The sequence below is a fragment of the Panulirus ornatus genome, chromosome 17, assembly GCF_036320965.1.
Source record: "Panulirus ornatus isolate Po-2019 chromosome 17, ASM3632096v1, whole genome shotgun sequence".
Taxonomy (NCBI): domain Eukaryota; kingdom Metazoa; phylum Arthropoda; class Malacostraca; order Decapoda; family Palinuridae; genus Panulirus; species Panulirus ornatus.
Genome location: NC_092240.1, coordinates 22,947,995 through 22,969,003, shown reverse-complemented (window position 1 = coordinate 22,969,003; position 21,009 = coordinate 22,947,995). Strand labels below are relative to the sequence as shown.

General features: G+C 41.0%; 2 protein-coding genes across 2 annotated transcripts in view; one reads left to right on the top strand and one right to left on the bottom strand.

Moving 5' to 3' along the window:
- The window catches only part of Vps28 (vacuolar protein sorting 28), a 142,722-nt gene that overhangs the window by 11,362 nt on the left and 110,351 nt on the right, over positions 1-21,009 (top strand). Inside the window, exon 2 of the mRNA XM_071672129.1 lies at positions 4,155-4,233. Within this exon, the coding sequence (XP_071528230.1) occupies positions 4,197-4,233 (37 nt within the window). The 5' untranslated portion in view covers positions 4,155-4,196. The remainder of the gene's footprint in view (positions 1-4,154; positions 4,234-21,009) is intronic.
- The window catches only part of LOC139754629 (insulin-like growth factor-binding protein-related protein 1), a 56,301-nt gene that overhangs the window by 27,821 nt on the left and 7,471 nt on the right, over positions 1-21,009 (bottom strand). The window lies entirely within an intron of this gene.

Below are 21,009 nucleotides of genomic sequence, written 5' to 3'. Positions count from 1 at the left end.
TTCCAAAACTCTTGCATTCACCTCCCTAACAACCCCATCCATAAACAAATTAAACAACCATGGAGACATCACACACCCCTGCCGCAAACCTACATTCACTGAGAACCAATCACTTTCCTCTCTTCCTACACGTACACATGCCTTACATCCTCGATAAAAACTTTTCACTGCTTCTAACAACTTGCCTCCCACACCATATATTCTTAATACCTTCCACAGAACATCTCTATCAACTCTATCATATGCCTTCTCCAGATCCATAAATGCTACATACAAATCCATTTGCTTTTCTAAGTATTTCTCACATACATTCTTCAAAGCAAACACCTGATCCACACATCCTCTATCACTTCTGAAACCACACTGCTCTTCCCCAATCTGATGCTCTGTACATGCCTTCACCCTCTCAATCAATACCCTCCCATATAACTTACCAGGAATACTCAACAAACTTATACCTCTGTAATTTGAGCACTCACTCTTATCCCCTTTGCCTTTGTACAATGGCACTATGCACGCATTCCGCCAATCCTCAGGCACCTCAACATGAGTCACACATACATTAAATAACCTTACCAACCAGTCAATAATACAGTCACCCCCTTATTTAATAAATTCCACCGCAATACCATCCAAACCTGCTGCCTTGCCAGCTTTCATCTTCTGCAAAGCTTTTACTACCTCTTCTCTGTTTACCAAATCATTTTCCCTAACCCTCTCACTTTGCACACCACCTCGACCAAAACACCCTATATCTGCCACTCTACCATCAAACACATTCAACAAACCTTCAAAATACTCACTCCATCTCCTTCTCACATCACCACTACTTGTTATCACCTCCCCATTTGCGCCCTTCACTGAAGTTCCCATTTGCTCCCTTGTCTTATGCACTTTATTTACCTCCTTGCAGAACATCTTTATATATATATATATATATATATATATATATATATATATATATATATATATATATATATATATATATATATATATACATATATATATATGTATATATATATATATATATATATAGAGAGAGAGAGAGAGAGAGAGAGAGAGAGAGAGAGAGAGAGTAAGTGAGCTTGGGAAGGAGACTTGTGTGAGGAAGTACCAGGAGAGACTGAGTACAGAATGGAAAAAGGTGAGAACAATGGAAGTAAGGGGAGTGGGGGAGGAATGGGATGTATTTAGGGAATCAGTGATGGATTGCGCAAAAGATGCTTGTGGCATGAGAAGAGTGGGAGGTGCGTTGATTAGAAAGGGTAGTGAGTGGTGGGATGAAGAAGTAAGAGTATTAGTGAAAGAGAAGAGAGAGGCATTTGGACAATTTTTGCAGGGAAAAAATGAAATTGAGTGGGAGATGTATAAAAGAAAGAGACAGGAGGTCAAGAGAAAGGTGCAAGAGGTGAAAAAAAGGGCAAATGAGAGTTGGGGTGAGAGAGTATCATTAAATTTTAGGGAGAATAAAAAGATGTTCTAGAAGGAGGTAAATATAGTGCGTAAGACAAGGGAGCAAATGGGAACTTCAGTGCAGGGCGCAAATGGGGAGGTGATAACAAGTAGTGGTGATGTGAGAAGGAGATGGAGTGAGTATTTTGAAGGTTTGTTGAATGTGTTTGATGATAGAGTGGCAGATATAGGGTGTTTTGGTCGAGGTGGTGTGCAAAGTGAGAGGGTTAGGGAAGATGATTTGGTAAACAGAGAAGAGGTAGTAAAAGCTTTGCGGAAGATGAAAGCCGGCAAGGCAGCAGGTTTGGATGGTATTGCAGTGGAATTTATTAAAAAAGGGGGTGACTGTATTGTTGACTGGTTGGTAAGGTTATTTAATGTATGTATGACTCATGTTGAGGTGCCTGAGGATTGGCGGAATGCGTGCATAGTGCCATTGTACAAAGGCAAAGGGGATAAGAGTGAGTGCTCAAATTACAGAGGTATAAGTTTGTTGAGTATTCCTGGTAAATTATATGGGAGGATATTGATTGAGAGGGTGAAGGCATGTACAGAGCATCAGATTGGGGAAGAGCAGTGTGGTTTCAGAAGTGGTAGAGGATGTGTGGATCAGGTGTTTGCTTTGAAGAATGTATGTGAGAAATACTTAGAAAAGCAAATGGATTTGTATGTAGCATTTATGGATCTGGAGAAGGCATATGATAGAGTTGATAGAGATGCTCAGTGGAAGGTATTAAGAATATATGGTGTGGGAGGCAAGTTGTTAGAAGCAGTGAAAAGTTTTTATCGAGGATGTAAGGCATGTGTACGTGTAGGAAGAGAGGAAAGTGATTGGTTCTCAGTGAATGTAGGTTTGCGGCAGGGGTGTGTGATGTCTCCATGGTTGTTTAATTTGTTTATGGATGGGGTTGTTAGGGAGGTGAATGCAAGAGTTTTGGAAAGAGGGGCAAGTATGAAGTCTGTTGGGGATGAGAGAGCTTGGGAAGTGAGTCAGTTGTTGTTCGCTGATGATACAGCGCTCGTGGCTGATTCATGTGAGAAACTGCAGAAGCTGGTGACTGAGTTTGGTAAAGTGTGTGAAAGAAGAAAGTTAAGAGTAAATGTGAATAAGAGCAAGGTTATTAGGTACAGTAGGGTTGAGGGTCAAGTCAATTGGGAGGTGAGTTTGAATGGAGAAAAACTGGAGGAAGTGAAGTGTTTTAGATATCTGGGAGTGGATCTGGCAGCGGATGGAACCATGGAAGCGGAAGTGGATCATAGGGTGGGGGAGGGGGTGAAAATTCTGGGAGCCTTGAAGAATGTGTGGAAGTCGAGAACATTATCTCGGAAAGCAAAAATGGGTATGTTTGAAGGAATAGTGGTTCCAACAATGTTGTATGGTTGCGAGACGTGGGCTATGGATAGAGTTGTGCGCAGGAGGATGGATGTGCTGGAAATGAGATGTTTGAGGACAATAGGTGGTGTGAGGTGGTTTGATCGAGTAAGTAACGTAAGGGTAAGAGAGATGTGTGGAAATAAAAAGAGCGTGGTTGAGAGAGCAGAAGAGGGTGTTTTGAAATGGTTCGGGCACATGGAGAGAATGAGTGAGGAAAGATTGACCAAGAGAATATATGTGTCGGAGGTGGAGGGAACGAGGAGAAGAGGGAGACCAAATTGGAGGTGGAAAGATGGAGTGAAAAAGATTTTGTGTGATCGGGGCCTGAACATGCAGGAGGGTGAAAGGAGGGCAAGGAATAGAGTGAATTGGAGCGATGTGGTATACCGGGGTTGACGTGCTGTCAGTGGATTGAATCAAGGCATGTGAGGCGTCTGGGGTAAACCATGGAAAGCTGTGTAGGTATGTATATTTGCGTGTGTGGACGTATGTATATACATGTGTATGGGGGTGGGTTGGGTCATTCTTTCGCGTCTGTTTCCTTGCGCTACCTCGCAAACGCGGGAGACAGCGACAAAGGAAATCATATATATATAAAATATATAGAATATTTATTTTATTTATTTTTCTTTGTCGCTGTCTCCCGCGTTAGCGAGGTAGCGCAAGGAAACAGACGCGAAAGAATGACCCAACCCACCCACATACACATGTATATACATACACGACCACACATGCAAATATAATTACTTATACATCTCATTGTATACATATATATACACACACAGACGTATACATATATACACATGTACATGATTCATACTGTCTGCCTTTATTCATTTCCATCGCCACCTCACCACACATGGCATAACAACCCCCTCCCCCCTAATGTGTGCGAGGTAGCGCTAGGAAAAGACAACGAAGGCCCTATTCGTTCACACTCAGTCTCTAGCTGTCATGTAATAATGCACTGAAACCACAGCTCCCTTTCCACATCCAGGCCCCACAGAACTTTTCATATGAAAATGAACCAGTCCCAAGACTAATCCCTGTGGAAAACCACTTATTACAACTAACCATTCTACAGATAACCAATGAAGTAAAACCCACCTGTACCTTGTGACTTAACTTTTGGTTGTAACCTTTAATGCAGAACATTATTGCATGCATTTTGAATATCTAAGTAGATGGCATCAACTGCTTCACTTTAATAAAACATGTTGATTATATCAGGAAAGATATCAAGCAGATTTGTCAGACATGGAGTGATTTTTTTTCAAAAACCATGCTGTGCATTGCTTATTAAGTAGTATTTTGAATTGGCTTACAGGTTTGTCCCAAATGATGATTACCAAGTCTTCCCTTTGCCCATATGATGATTACCATGTCTTCCAACTACACATGTGTAGGTAAGTGGACAGTAATTTCCATGCAGTGACATGTTACCTCTTTTTAATATTATTGTTATATCAGTAAACATTCATTCCTCGATGACTTTCATCGTAACAAGTTACTTATTGAAAAGAGCAGTTAAGGGTTTAACTACCATATTTTTTGCCTTTTTTATTGTCCTTGGTAAAACTCATCTGAGTTTGCCATTTTATTTAGTTTTAGTCCATATATTGTTGATAGTATACTTTATTTCAATATCTTCTGAACTGAATTTAGAACTTGTTCTGTCTTCAGTTGTGAATACAGGGGCAAAAATATCATTTAAGATCTTTCATATGGCTTTGTTGTTTAAAGTTGTCACCAGTTTTTTAATTAATGAACTAATTGACTGGTTAATGACTCTGTGGATTTTAATTTAACTTCATTTTTTTTCTTTGCCATTTCTAGCATTGCTCACTTCATACTGACTTTTTTTTCATATATTTGCTTCTTGTGTTACCAGGCTCCGCATGTAAGAGGTTTATACATTTTTATCATTAATTGTCTGTCATTGCAAATGTTCTCTATCATTCCACTCATTATTTGGCATGAAAACACTATCTTTTCAGTATGTTCCTTGAATTCAAGATTTCTCTGATGACTATTCATAAATCTGACATTTGCTTCACTCAGTTTGTCCTCTGCAGTGGCATTAACCATCCCATAACTAATTTGTTCAATTTCTTCATTAAATTCCTATAAGTTCTCATCTGTAGATATTATCCAGGTATAACATTACAAAGAACATTGCGGCCAGAACTGTTCCCTTCTAAGATGTTTTCATTTGCAAGTATACTTTGAATTTAATGTTGGCTAGAAATTTCTTATTCTAGTTTCCAATTTTTCCTTTTACATTTTGTCTTACCACTTTCTTTTGTAACACTCCATAGTTTACTGTATCAAATATTTGGAAAAATAGTTGCCATCTTTTCCCATCAATGAGATTTTCACATATGTCACTATAATGTGTTTGCTTGCTTTTACCTGGACAAAACTATGCTGACCTTCACTTAATCTATTTGCAATAAGATCCATTGTTTTTTTTTATATTTTTATATTGTCAAATACTTTGATTATGTGGAAAGTTAGGCTAATTAGTCTGTATTATTTCGGCAATAATTTATTGTGAATATCTATCTAGCATCCTTACTTGGCCTATTCATAGCAGTATTGTAAGTGATTTGGCTAGTGTTTCTTATGTCTTCTTTGGAAAGTCACCTGAATTTTGCGATTGGAAAGGTTGTGGTTAATAGGACAGGAGAGTTAGTTGATGTCAGGACAGGATAGATGGTGGATGCTGGGATGGAAGAGGCAGTGGCAACTAGGACAGGAAAGGTATTATATTGTAGGATAGGAAAGGTGATAGGTGCTGGGACAGGAGAGTTGGTGGATGCTTGGACAGGAGAGGCAGTGGATGCTGGAACAGGAAAGGCAGTGGATGCTGGGACAGGAGAGGCAGTGGATGTTTGGACAGGAGAGGTGGTTGATGTTGGGACAGGAGAAGCAGTGAATGCTGGGACCAGACAAGCGAGGTTGCTGGGAGAGAGGTAAGGTCGTGGATCTTAGGACAAGAGCTGATGGATGCTGGGAGAGATCAGGCATTGGATCTTATGAAATGAGCTATTGGCTGCTGGGAAGGAGAGCAGCTGAAGTGCTAGGATTGGAGAAATGTTAGGTGCTGTAATAGCAGAGACATTGGATGCTAGGACAGGGGAAGCAGTACGGGCTACAAGTGGACAGGAGAGGCGGTTGGTGCTGGGACAGGAAATATTGTGGGTTTTCGGTTAAGAGGCGGTGAGTGATGGGATAGGAGAGGTGGCACATGCTGGGACAGGAGAGGCAGTGGATTCTGGGACAGAAAAGCATCAGGTGCTGGCAGAGGATGAGGCAGGGAAAGCACTAGGGTGCTGGGAGAGCAGTGAGTGCTGGGTGAGCAGTGGGTTTTGGGTGAGCAGAGGGTTTTGGGTGAGCAGTGGGTATTGGGAGAGTGGCGGGTTCTGGGAGAATACCCGATGCTTGGAGAGGGGTGGGTGCTGGGCGAGTATCCGATGTTGGGGGAGGGCAGAACTGGAGGATGGACTAACAGTTTACACCTACGTCAATAAACAGACTCTCCCTCTTTCCTCAGTAGGTCAGAGGCCCGTCGCTTCTCCGACCCTGGTCCTCTTCAAGATGACTTAGTTTTCTTTCACCTTGTTCATGTCAAGGATTCCCCGGTGTTTGTGTGTGTTCCTGTATGATTATATGTTTGGGTGGGTGTATGTTAATGGTAATGTGTATTTACGCTGTGTGCGTGTGCAACTAGATGTATGTACTTTATATATATACGTTGAAATGTATAGGTATGTATATGTGCGTGTGTGGGCGTTTATGTATATACATGTGTATGTGGGTGGGTTGGGCCATTCTTTCGTCTGTTTCCTTGCGCTCTCTAGATAACGCGGGAGACAGCGACTAAGAATAATAAATAAGATTATATATATATATATATATGGTGTGGGAGGAAAGTTGTTAGAAGCAGTGAAAAGTTTTTATCGAGGATGTAAGGCATGTGTACGTGTAGGAAGAGAGGAAAGTGATTGGTTCTCAGTGAATGTAGGTTTGCGGCAGGGGTGTGTGATGTCTCCATGGTTGTTTAATTTGTTTATGGATGGGGTTGTTAGGGAGGTAAATGCAAGAGTTTTGGAAAGAGGGGCAAGTATGAAGTCTGTTGGGGATGAGAGAGCTTGGGAAGTGAGTCAGTTGTTGTTCGCTGATGATACAGCGCTGGTGGCTGATTCATGTGAGAAACTGCAGAAGCTGGTGACTGAGTTTGGTAAAGTGTGTGGAAGAAGAAAGTTAAGAGTAAATGTGAATAAGAGCAAGGTTATTAGGTACAGTAGGGTTGAGGGTCAAGTCAATTGGGAGGTGAGTTTGAATGGAGCAAAACTGGAGGAAGTGAAGTGTTTTAGATATCTGGGAGTGGATCTGGCAGCGGATGGAACCATGGAAGCGGAAGTGGATCATAGGGTGGGGGAGGGGGCGAAAATTCTGGGGGCCTTGAAGAATGTGTGGAAGTCGAGAACATTATCTCGGAAAGCAAAACTGGGTATGTTTGAAGGAATAGTGGTTCCAACAATGTTGTATGGTTGCGAGGCGTGGGCTATGGATAGAGTTGTGCGCAGGAGGATGGATGTGCTGGAAATGAGATGTTTGAGGACAATGTGTGGTGTGAGGTGGTTTGATCGAGTGAGTAACGTAAGGGTAAGAGAGATGTGTGGAAATAAAAAGAGCGTGGTTGAGAGAGCAGAAGAGGGTGTTTTGAAATGGTTTGGGCACATGGAGAGGATGAGTGAGGAAAGATTGACCAAGAGGATATATGTGTCGGAGGTGGAGGGAGCAAGGAGAAGAGGGAGACCAAATTGGAGGTGGAAAGATGGAGTGAAAAAGATTTTGTGTGATCGGGGCCTGAACATGCAGGAGGGTGAAAGGAGGGCAAGGAATAGAGTGAATTGGAGCGATGTGGTATACCGGGGTTGACGTGCCGTCAGTGGATTGAATCAAGGCATGTGAAGCGTCTGGGGTAAACCATGGAAAGCTGTGTAGGTATGTATATTTGCGTGTGTGGACGTATGTATATACATGTGCATGGGGGGGAGGGGCATTTCTTTCGTCTGTTTCCTTGCGCTACCTCGCAAACGCGGGAGACAGCGACAAAGTATAAATATATATATATATATATATATATATATATATATATATATATATATATATATATATCGTTTCCCGCGTCGCGAAGTAGCACCGAGAACAGACGAACAGCTTCATTTCCTTACATCTACTCTCTAGCTGTTAAGTATCATCGTCCAAACCAGAGAACCTATCCACAGGGAACCCTCACAAACCTACCTGTGATTTACCCTGATCACTTTCTATGCTTTGGTTCAGCCCGTTAACAGCAGGTCTTCCCTAGAATATCGCAACACCAATTCTCTTACCCTGTTCGTGCCTTACACCCTTTTCCATGTTCAATCTCCGATTAATATCGGTTATTTATTTAGTTTCTCACATCAAGCAGTGTTCTGTTAATACATTTATACGTAACTGCCTTTCCGGCACCAAATCACTAGGTGTGTTTATGCCCCATAAACCACGTAACTAGTAATTCTAATCATAGGTCATTGAACAATAATAAATACGGAAATTCTACATCTCTACTATATTTTTTCTGTCTCTTCTTCCCTTTCATTAATTTCTCTATTTCATTCTGTTAAGGTCCGGCCTTGATGTGGAATTTCGTTCAGTCAGTACTGGAGCCTAAAAAAAAAAAAAAAAAAAAGGTTGGGTTGTTTAAGCATGTCAGCTGTCGGGGTCATGAATGCTGTTAACGTCAGGGTATACATTCACCGACTGAAAAATCTTGAACACGTTTTCTTGATAATTTTAAGACCACGTACAGTCGCTCTATAATATATGCCCGGTGTTTTTCGAAATGATGCGTAATTAATTATAATGCCATATCAAGTAAACTTGAATTACAGTATCATCACCAACATCCCATTTCCGTTTGATTTTTCTCAGATGCATAAAGGTGGGCACATAGTCTGAATGTCTGATTTTCATTTTACATTTATACGTCAGCTTTGTATGCGATGCCATTCACTTACGGGCCTCGCTCTGTAAGATTCACTTGGCTCTACAACAGCTATAATAGATATGCATCTTGTGCAAGAATAACGTTCCATCTTTACCATAACGATTACATGTCTTAACGTATGCCTCTCACATATGCAAAACTGCTAACCTCAATTGGGATTGAGCTAATGTGCGTGAACTCAAGTAGTATGATGGAGACTTTGGTACATAACTTATGAAATACTTTACAGCTCTTCGTTTCGGTAAATTTCACCTTAGGAACATGACAGTAACATTTTCGTTATACAGTACCTCTGGTGGTACAATGAAGTATTCAAAATCTGTTGAAAAAAACAGTCACATGACACAATATTGTTTCTGTACACAAGATAATGTGAACAGGATGTGAACACACCAGGCTGCCCACACTCCACATACACCCAGGCCACAGCACCACTGGCATATCACATTTCACTGGCATGAGACGTTTTTCTCGGTGAAACGTATATTATATCCTCTGGCTGTGATGCGACTTGACCCACGACTGTCTGACCTCAGTTCATTTCCTAATATAGTAAGATTTAACGATTTTGAGAAAAAGTTACTGTTAGCAGCATAAAAGGCAATAGGCTCTGATCAGCACATGAAAACACGACAAAGCCAAACAAGTGTTAGCATGGTGGGAGATGGGTGGGTTTGAGGGGTCTTGGCTGACGTCACCGCTATGATGGAGGGAACAGTCAGCCTCCACCTCACCACCACCGCCCACGCATCACACCCACTATATACCCCTTACTCCCTCTTAGTGTTATGTGCTTTATCAACCGAGATGCTTCGGTGTTTTAAAAAGACTGAACTATAACTGGAATCATTACCGTCTTCTACTGGCGAATAAGGTCCTATGATCGTTATGGAGCATGTCTGACTACAGGTGACATTTCAGTGTTGTGTGGACGAGAGTCTCAGGTTTAGTGCGCAAAAGAAAGGAACAGAAGTGGATCTGTTGGAAACTAAAGGTCTGAAGACGATATGTGGTGTTAGGCGGTCTGAGTAAAAAATAGTTATCAGAGAGGAGTTTGCGAGGATAGTCTGTTTTAGGGGGCAGGCTAGAATGTCCTGAAAATCGGATATAACGAGATGTGATGAATGGAAGAACAAGGAAGGAAGGAGTGGGGGAAAGACTAGGGATGGGTAGACCCAGGAAAAGACAAGAAGAGTGGAGCGATGTAGGGCGTCGAGAACTGAGCATTCAGGAACGCGCCGTGATAAAATTAACTGGGCCGATGTATATGGAAGCGACGTCCTGTCAGGGGACTGAAACAGGGCATATGAAGTGATCACATAATGTATGGGGCTTACCTGTAGTTGATAGTCTTTGGTTTTGGTACATTAGAAACTAAAGATAGAGAGGATGTATACAAATAAAGCTTCTGATTGTTGGTTCCTAAAAGTACCTTACTAATTTGTGAGAGGCGCATATGGGGCAATGGATTGGAGCGATGTGGTTTACAGTGGGCAACGTGCTGTCAGTGGGCTGAATTTGGTTATAAGATATGCTTGTGGGTAGAGGAAAGGACAACTAAGTGTTTAGTGTCCATTGTGGACGATGAATATTGGGCGTGAAGATTCTTGAGCTACCAAGATGATTCCTGGAATGAGAAACAAATCCAACGAGATGAGATTAAACGACTTGAACCTATTCAGCTTAGAAAAGAGGTTAAGAGTATTGAAAATGTTTTAAGGCTTTAATAATCTTGATCTATCAAGTTACCTAAGACCTGACCCGTCTGATTTTATTCCTAGTAATGGATATATCCTTGTGGGCAAACGATTTACCTCGAATAAGGCAAAGTTCTTTTTCTTCAGTAGGATTGTTAACATATGGAACGATTTTCTAGAAAGCTAGAAAATAGAGTGGCTGAAAGCAGTCTAACAATAGACTTTATAAATACTTAGCTTCAAGTTCACGATTTTATTATTTGTGCTTCCATAGTGAAAATGACAGTTTACAGATTATTCTCTTTTACCACACGATTCTATGAGTATTTGATATCTTCCACTCTCACCAAAAGCCTAGAAAGGACCCATTGGTATGTTGCTGTTTCAATTCTTTTGTATTCCTTTGTATTTGTATTCTTTGTTTATGTTTTAGAGGGTGTTTGTTATGTCGGAGATGAATTGTGTCCAGTACACAGAAGGGAACGAGTAACTCGTATATGTCTGGGGAGTGTAGTTTCAGATTGAGTGTACGTTTGGTGGGGTGGTGTTAAAACTGGGTGTAGGAGGCCTGTTAGGTGCATGCCTGTGTCAGTACAGTGAGCATTGTTTTGTAATATACAAGTACGAGGGCTTTTGCGACCCATAATGCCAAAAAGGATACTTTAGTGTACTGGAAATGACATTCGCGAGTGTGTGCTGTATGTTTCCCTCCAACAACGTATCTCCACTGCATCTTTGATAAACTTTGTTTCACTTCATCCGCAACAAATGTATCTTAGTCTTACCATCAACAAACACTATATTCATTTCACTCTTGACAAAAGCATTTTCATCTTACCCTTGATAGACGCATTTACCTTACCCACGAGAGACACATTCGACAGACGCATCTCTACCTTACCCATGACAGACACATTCGACAGACGCATCTTTACCTTACCCACGACAGACACATTCGACAGACGCATCTTTTACCTTACCCACGACAGACACATTCGACAGACTCATCTTTACCTTACCCTCGACGGACACATTTTCATCCTCGAGAAACTCATCAGTGCTTCCATGGGAACATCGCTGCACCTTGGAAAAACTTTATTTCTTCACCATGTCCTTGACACTATTCCCTTGATGGGTCAGGTCAAATGCTGGAGTTTTGGTCATGTAGTACTGGAAGGAGAAATATATGAAGAACAGACTAAACGGAAGCAAAATAATCTTTTTCGTTCGAATATAATCGGCAGTAACCTCCATGTTCAATTCAAATGAAAACTGTTTCTGCCTGTACCCTCTCTTTTCTGCTGATAACCTTGGCACCTGACTTAACCCTCCCTTCCCTATTGCCAAACCCAAGAAACTGCCTTTACCCACCTTTCTCTTCTACAAAACCTTAGTACCTATTTTTACCCTTCTTTCTCTTCTACAAAACCTTAGTACCTATTTTTACCCTTTCTTCGGCAAAACAATTCATGACTAGAAGGCCAAGGGTATAACATATGCATTAAGCATCCGGATTCTACGACAGTTTTGTCACAGGACTTGGCATTCAAAGGTTAAAACACCAAGACTGTGTGGGTGGGTTGGCCAGCCTGGTGTTTGATAAATGGAGTCATTTTGTCCGCTACTGACATCCCTTAGCAAGCAGCCCGAAAAAAAAATACTCCTCAATTCTAGTATTTTCTTAGCGATAAAGAAGATAGATTTCAACAAAAACGGACGTAGAAAAAGTTGTTCGAATGGTTAGAGTAAACGAAAGTTATCCATAAATGAAGATGATCTTTACTATTATATGGTACAAACACTGTAACTTTAAAGTACAAACCCTCCTACATATATAATTATTCGTAAGGCACTCCAGATAACTTTCAACATGTTTTGCAAGAGTATATTATTTACGAGCTCTGTACTATAATAAACAGTTTACTCATTTCAGTCTCCGTGTTCTTTCGGGGCTGGTAAGGTATACAGTAAGGCGCCTAAGCTATACAGTAGTATCCAGATGGAGATGCGTAGGACTGGAGAACGCTATCGGTGCCTTCCTTTTTGTTGTCTTGCCAAGAATTGAGAGTTAAGAAAAACATAGGATTAATAATACATGAATTTGAAATATGTAAAACTAAATTGCTGTGTTTTTTTTACTTGATATCACACATGTGGGGAAAAATTCTTGGCTCACTAAAGCCTAACCAGAAAAGGTCCCAACTAGTGTTATCAACATGGCGCCACACTCCTGTTTATCCCGCGCCCGCCAGACGCCTCTTTACCAAACACCGCCTTGTATGTGTGAACATATACCTCTTTGAGTTAAAACCGTCAACTTTGATCATATATAAGGGGAAAAAATTGCTGGTAGTGTTTATGTCTAGTAATTTCAGTTGGAGAATGACGAGGTCAAACCACAGAACTGATACCACAACAAATACCGAAAAGGCAGTGATAAACTGCTACTTTAAGGTAGCGCAAGTTCGTACGTATTCAAGCTTAATTGTTTTATGAAAAAATGACCCTGTTATGTGTAGAGTGATGGCAAGGTTGATTGTGTGTGTGTTAAGCCGGATAAACTTTTTGTTCTTCTAAGGCCATTAGAAACAGACTCTACTGCAAGGGGTGCTGATCGAGATGAACCTTAGTCGTCGCTTAATAAATGTTGGAACGAGTTGATGTAAGAGGACGCGTAAGTTGTAGCTGTCTTGAACAAGATGCGTCACAGACATATATGAGATTCATGGTGTTTCGAACGATATGAAATAAAAGCAAAAGAGCTGTACGTGATGTGAGAGAAAGAATTACAAGAACAGCAAAATTACTTGGATGTCTCAAGCAAGAGACGACACAAGGTACAGCTGAGCTGCGTAACATCTTGAGTTGCGACACATTAACACAGCTTAGCTGCGCAAGGTCTCTATCTGAGAGAAATATAACCAGATGGTTGGAAGATGTGTTGCACGAGATAAGACAGAGCTAGGGAAATGCTCCCCCGCTAGACTGTGCAACCTACAAACGAGCCATAAAAAGTGAATACGTGACGAAGCTAATGTGAACAAACTGAAGCTATCAACAAAGTGTTTTATGAAGGCCTTGGTCCACTTTCACTCGTTTTGGCCATTGCGTTTTTTTTTACCCCAATCACTTGACAGTCACATCAGTTAAAGCCTGTGGTAATGATAATGATTTGATGGTAGACTGGCAAAGTTAATCACGAGAAATCCAGTGCATGAATCCATTAGATGTATGTTATGACTAATAAACAAGAACTAAGGAAACTTTTTGTGAACATCATGGTAACGATATAGCCCAAAACTAGGAAATGGTTTTGGCAAGGGAGCCCAACAAGCAGTATTACACTTACAGTTCCCTACAGAGTTATACGGTCTTGGGTGTCAAACGCAGACATTTATTTTGTCAGTACATGTTATACATATTTAGTCATAAGCAAAATAAATGGTTTTAGTAATCGACTGAAGCTAAGTTGCACCACAGCTTGAAGAGGATGAAGGGTGAGGAGTGCACACAGACGCCTCTTTGTGCCCGCCTTGTCAGCGACCCACAAAGTGAGAAAAATAAATCTACCAGGGAGGGACTGCCATTTAACTGGAGCTTATGGTTGCTCTTATATATGACGTACTGAATCAAACAATAGAATCATAACATCAACGAAGTAAGCCTACTTTTGGGAAAGAGATTAGTATAGGTATACTTCCACCAGCATACTTTCTATACATAATTAACTTTCATACAGCTGTCAATTTACATTTATACTATGATGAGTTCGTGTTTTTTCGATAGTGCAAAATCTTCTCAGGGAAACTTTGATATATATATATATATATATATACATAGCTTCGTCTCTTCGATGTATATCACCTGACTTATATTTCTCTCTTGTGTCTCTCCTGATGATGTGATTATTACACGAAAGTGCACTTGGGAACTTATCGTGTTTCATTTTCCCCGTGGACTCGTAAGAATATATGTATATATATATATATATATATATATATATATATATATATATATATATATATATATATAAGGGGATAAGAGTGAGTGCTCAAATTACAGAGGTGTAAGCTTGTTGAGTACTCCTGGTAAATTATATGGGAGGGTATTGATTGAGAGGGTTTCAGAAGTGGTAGAGGATGTGTGGATCAGGTGTTTGCTTTGAAGAATGTATGTGAGAAATACTTAGAAAAGCAAATGGATTTGTATGTAGCACTTATGGATCTGGAGAAGGCATATGATAAGAGTTGATAGAGATGCTCTGTGGAAGGTATTAAGAATATATGGTGTGGGAGGCAAGTTGTTAGAAGCAGTGAAAAGTTTTTATCGAGGATGTAAGGCATGTGTACGTGTAGCAGGAGAGGAAAGTGATTGGTTCTCAGTGAATATAGGTTTGCGGCAGGGGTGTGTGATGTCTCCATGGTTGTTTAATTTGTTTATGGATGGGGTTGTTAGGGAGGTGAATGCAAGAGTTTTGGAAAGGGGCAAGTATGAAGTCTGTTGTGGATGAGAGAGCTTGGGAAGTGAGTCAGTTGTTGTTCGCTGATGATACAGCGCTGGTGGCTGATTCATGTGATAAACTGCAGAAGCTGGTGACTGAGTTTGGTAAAGTGTGTGAAAGAAGAAAGTTAAGAGTAAATGTGAATAAGAGCAAGGTTATTAGGTACAGTAGGGTTGAGGGTCAAGTCAATTGGGAGGTAAGTTTGAATGGAGAAAAACTGGAGGAAGTAAAGTGTTTTAGATATCTGGGAGTGGATCTGGCAGCAGATGGAACCATGGAAGCGGAAGTGGATCATAGGGTGGGGGAGGGGGCGAAAATTCTGGGGGCCTTGAAGAATGTGTGGAAGTCGAGAACATTATCTCGGAAAGCAAAAATGGGTATGTTTGAAGGAATAGTGGTTCCAACAATGTTGTATGGTTGCGAGGCGTGGGCTATGGATAGAGTTGTGCGCAGGAGGATGGATGTGCTGGAAATGAGATGTTTGAGGACAATGTGTGGTGTGAGGTGGTTTGATCGAGTGAGTAACGTAAGGGTAAGAGAGATGTGTGGAAATAAAAAGAGCGTGGTTGAGAGAGCAGAAGAGGGTGTTTTGAAATGGTTTGGGCACATGGAGAGAATGAGTGAGGAAAGATTGACCAAGAGGATATATGTGTCGGAGGTGGAGGGAACGAGGAGAAGTGGGAGACCAAATTGGAGGTGGAAAGATGGAGTGAAAAAGATTTTGTGTGATCGGGGCCTGAACATGCAGGAGGGTGAAAGGAGGGCAAAGAATAGAGTGAATTGGATCGATGTGGTATACCGGGGTTGACGTGCTGTCAGTGGATTGAATCAGGGCATGTGAAGCGTCTGCGGTAAACCATGGAAAGCTGTGGAGGTATGTATATTTGCGTGTGTGGACGTGTATGTATATACATGTGTATGGGGGTGGGTTGGGCCATTTCTTTCGTCTGTTTCCTTGCGCTACCTCGCAAACGCGGGAGACAGCGACAAAGCAAATATATATATATATATATATATATATATATATATATATATATATATATATATATATCATACTGTTCACCATTTCCCGCGTTAGCGAGGTAGCGTTAAGAACAGAGGACTGAGCCTTTGAGGGATATCCTCACTTACCCCTCTTCTCTGTTCCTTCTTTTGGAATGTTAAAAAGGAGAGGGTAGGATTTCCAGCCCCCCCCCCCCCCCGCTCCCTCCCCCTTTTAGTCGCCTTTTACGACACGCAGTTATGTTTACTGTTGCCTGTTCAGGTTCCTTCAATTTGATTTTATTTTCGTTTTCTCATATGTAAGCCATTTTTAAAAACTGGGTAATAGATTACTCTATCCGCGCTCATGACCGACAACAAACCAACTGATACTGCTATCTCACCCAATTTACTTTTTTTATATTTTCATTCTGCTAATCCACCGTGTATCTAGAGAACTCATGATGTAAATTTTACTCGCATTTTGTCAAGCAAGGCATGGTTTTTGTTTTGTTTTTCCTTAGTACTACATGAACTTGACATTTCAGACGTGCGCTGTAACAAAGGATGATGATCCTTTCTAAGATGATAATGAAAAATGGTTTATGTTTTGTTGCCAGGTACATATATCACATCCCTGCTCCCAATGCGTTATATGCTTCCACCATGGGTGGTTCAGGAACACCAGATCAAAACATATTGTCCGTGCAAACAGCCGCAGGGCATGCATCGTTTTCTTTTTTGGGTATGGTTTTCTTTAAGGTGACGCAGTGACGTATTCAAAGTGTATTCTGGGTCGGCATGAGGGCAGACACTGCTGAGGGAGTTGTCAAGATATTCATAATAATAAAGGCATCGTCTGAGACTCGCCCGGGTTGACTGACCTCATGGGGTATGCAAGCATCTTCCTGTATCGTGAACTGGGTCCCTTTCTTCTTGAGAACAAACTTTTGATTCTGAGTGAACCTAAGAATGCCACCATCAGTACATTATAGCTTAAGTTGTAAAACACGGTAATTTCTACACCTGTTGTCTGAGCAATACTCTGTACTTATAACTTTTGATATAAGAACCAAACGCCCATAGATGGCAAAAAGAAAAAAAAAACTACATTAGGGCAACTTGGAGAATATTATCGCCGTCTTAATACGCAGTTATTTCATATATAAATTTATTGTAACAAGTACGAAACGGACCTAGTTACGTATGGTTCATTAAAAGCTCTCCGAAGGTGTCAGTCATCATATCTGATATATGAAACTTTACTTGAGATAAGACAGGCGATCTCTGTTATCTAGACTAATATGGCGGGATAAGTTCGAGTAGGACTGACACGTGTATCAATTGCCTGTTGAAGTCTCATACAAAGTTGACCTTAAGCAAGATTGCTGCCATAATGATCTCCCGGCAACCCACCTCCGTCAACTCTGATCATTCGTCGAAGCCGCGAAGTAATGAACCAATGAGAGGCGAGGAGGGCAGGTGGGTGTGTTTCCTTTCATAACATCCGCCCAAGCCTGGCAACCCACCACGCTTCTGGTTCAGCCCTCAACCTGTCAGTCCAGAAATCATGTTATACGATTTAACGTGTCCTGCATAACACTGTATATACGGTTTATATTTCCTGACTTTATATACCATTACCCCAGAACTTTTCAGAAATTTTGGTGTTACCTGGGATGTCTTTCTAAAGGCTCCTGCTGGCCAAGGTTGCGTTACTTCCAGTTGCAGGGAAATATGGACTCCTTTGAAGCGAGTTCTTAGACGAGACTGTACTTCTGGTGTGTTACAGCTTTGCAAAAGATGATTTCACTCGTGGTGTAACCTCGAGCAGGCAGAGTTTGATAACGTCTAGATCTGAGGAGGGTTGGCAAAGAGGATATATGTGGCAGATTTGGAGGGAATAAGTTGAAGGGGAGACTAAATTGGAAAGGGAAGGCTAGTGTGAAAAATATTTTGATTACCAGGGTCTGAACATGCAGGGGGATGAAAAGTACGTACAGGATAAAGTGATTTGGAACGATGTGATATAAAGGGGTCGATTTACTGTGAAGCGGCCAAGGGAGCCATGGAAAGGTCTGTTGTGACTGGATGAGGATAGAGAACTGTGGTTTCTGTGCATTACATATTACAGCTCGAGTGTGGATGTGAGCGAATGTGACCTTTCTTCGTTTGTTTCCTGGCGCTAGTTTGTTTATGAAGGAGACGGCGATCAGGTGTGAGTGTATGGGGGGGGGGGGGGAATGTATATGCGTTGCTTTTCTTTCATGCATTTATACTGTTTCCCGTCAGGCGGGGTGGCGTCGGGAATTGTTGACGGCGAACAATTATGTATATATATATATATATATATATATATATATATATATATATATATATATATATATATATATATATATTATCCCTGGGGATAGGGGAGAAAGAATACTTCCCACGTATTCCCTGCGTGTCGTAGAAGGCGACTAAAATGGAAGGGAGCGGGGGGCTGGAAATCCTCCCCTCTTTTTTTTTTTTTTTTTCCTAAAGAAGGAACAGAGAAGGGGGCCAGATGAGGATATTCCCTCAAAGGCCCAGTCCTCTGGTCTTAACGCTACCTCGCTCACGTGGGAAATGGCGAATAGTATGAAAGAAAAGATATATATATATATATATATATATATATATATATATATATATATATATATATATATATATATATATATATATATTATCCCTGGGGATAGGGGAGAAAGAATACTTCCCACGTATTCCCTGCGTGTCGTAGAAGGCGACTAAAAGGGGAGGGAGCGGGGGGCTGGAAATCCTCCCCTCTCATTATTTTTTTTTTATTTTCCAAAAGAAGGAACAGAGAAGGGGGCCAGGTGAGGATATTCCCTCAAAGGCCCAGTTCTCTGTTCTTAACGCTACCTCGCTAACGCGGGAAATGGCGAATAGTTTGAAAGAAAAAAGATATATATATATATATATATATATATATATATATACATATATATATATATATATATATATATATATATATATATAATATATATATTTTTTTTTTTTTTTTTTTTTTTTGCTTTGTCGCTGTATCCCGCGTTTGCGAGGTAGCGCAAGGAAACAGACGAAAGAAATGGCCCAACCCACCTCCATACACATGTATATACATACACGTCCACACACGCAAATATACATACCTACACAGCTTTCCATGGTTTACCCCAGACGCTTCACATGCCCTGATTCAATCCACTGACAGCACGTCAACCCCGGTATACCACATCGATCCAGTTCACTCTATTCCTTGCCCTCCTTTCACCCTCCTGCATGTTCAGGCCCCGATCACACAAAATCTTTTTCACTCCATCTTTCCACCTCCAATTTGGTCTCCCACTTCTCCTCGTTCCCTCCACCTCCGACACATATATCCTCTTGGTCAATCTTTCCTCACTCATTCTCTCCATGTGCCCAAACCATTTCAAAACACCCTCTTCTGCTCTCTCAACCACTTTCTTTTTATTTCCACACATCTCTCTTACCCTTAAGTTACTTACTCGATCAAACCACCTCACACCACACATTGTCCTCAAACATCTCATTTCCAGCACATCCATCCTCCTGCGCACAACTCTATCCATAGCCCACGCCTCGCAACCATACAACATTGTTGGAACCACTATTCCTTCAAACATACCCATTTTTGCTTTCCGAGATAATGTTCTCGACTTCCACACATTCTTCAAGGCTCCCAGGATTTTCGCCCCCTCCCCCACCCTATGATCCACTTCCGCTTCCATGGTTCCATCCGCTGCCAGATCCACTCCCAGATATCTAAAACACTTTACTTCCTCCAGTTTTTCTCCATTCAAACTTACCTCCCAATTGACTTGACCCTCAACCCTACTGTACCTAATAATCTTGCTCTTATTCACATTTACTCTTAACTTTCTTCTTTTACACACTTTACCAAACGCAGTCACCAGCTTCTGCAGTTTCTCACATGAATCAGCCACCAGTGCTGTATCATCAGCAAACAACAACTGACTCACTTTTTTTTTTTCTTTTAAACTTCGCCATTTCCCGCGTTAGCGAGGTAGCGTTAAGAACAGAGGACTGGGCCTTTTTTGGAATATCCTCACCTGGCCCCCTCTATTCCTTCTTTTGGAAAATTAAAAAAAAAAAAGAGAGGGGAGGATTTCCAGCCCCCCGCTCCCTCCCCTTTTAGTCGCCTTCTACGACACGCAGGGAATACGTGGGAAGTATTCTTAATCCCCTATCCCCAGGGATAATATATATATATATATATATATATATATATATATATATATATATATATATATATATATATATATATATATATATTTTTTTTTTTTTTTTTTTTTTATGCTATTCGCCATTTCCCGCGTTAGCGAGGTAGCGTTAAGAAAAGAGGACTGGGTCTTTGAGGGAATATCCTCATTTGGCCCCCTTCTCTGTTCCTTCTTTGGAAAACAAACAAAAAAAACAAGAGGGGAGGATTTCCAGCCCCCCGCTCCCTTCCCTTTTAGTCGCCTTCTACGACACGCAGGGAATACGTGGGAAGTATTCTTTCTCCCCTATCCCCAGGGATAGGGATAATATATATATATATATATATATATATATATATATATATATATATATATATATATATATATATAATTATCCCTGGGGATAGGGGATTAAGAATACTTCCCACGTATTCCCTGCGTGTCGTAGAAGGCGACTAAAAGGGGAGGGAGCTGGGGGCTGGAAATCCTCCCCTCTCATTTTTTTTTAATTTTCCAAAAGAAGGAACAGAGGGGGCCAGGTGAGGATATTCCGAAAAAGGCCCAGTCCTCTGTTCTTAACGCTACCTCGCTAATGCGGGAAATGGCGAATAGTTTGAAAAAAAAAAATATATATATATATATATATATATATAATATTGAATTCCAAGCTT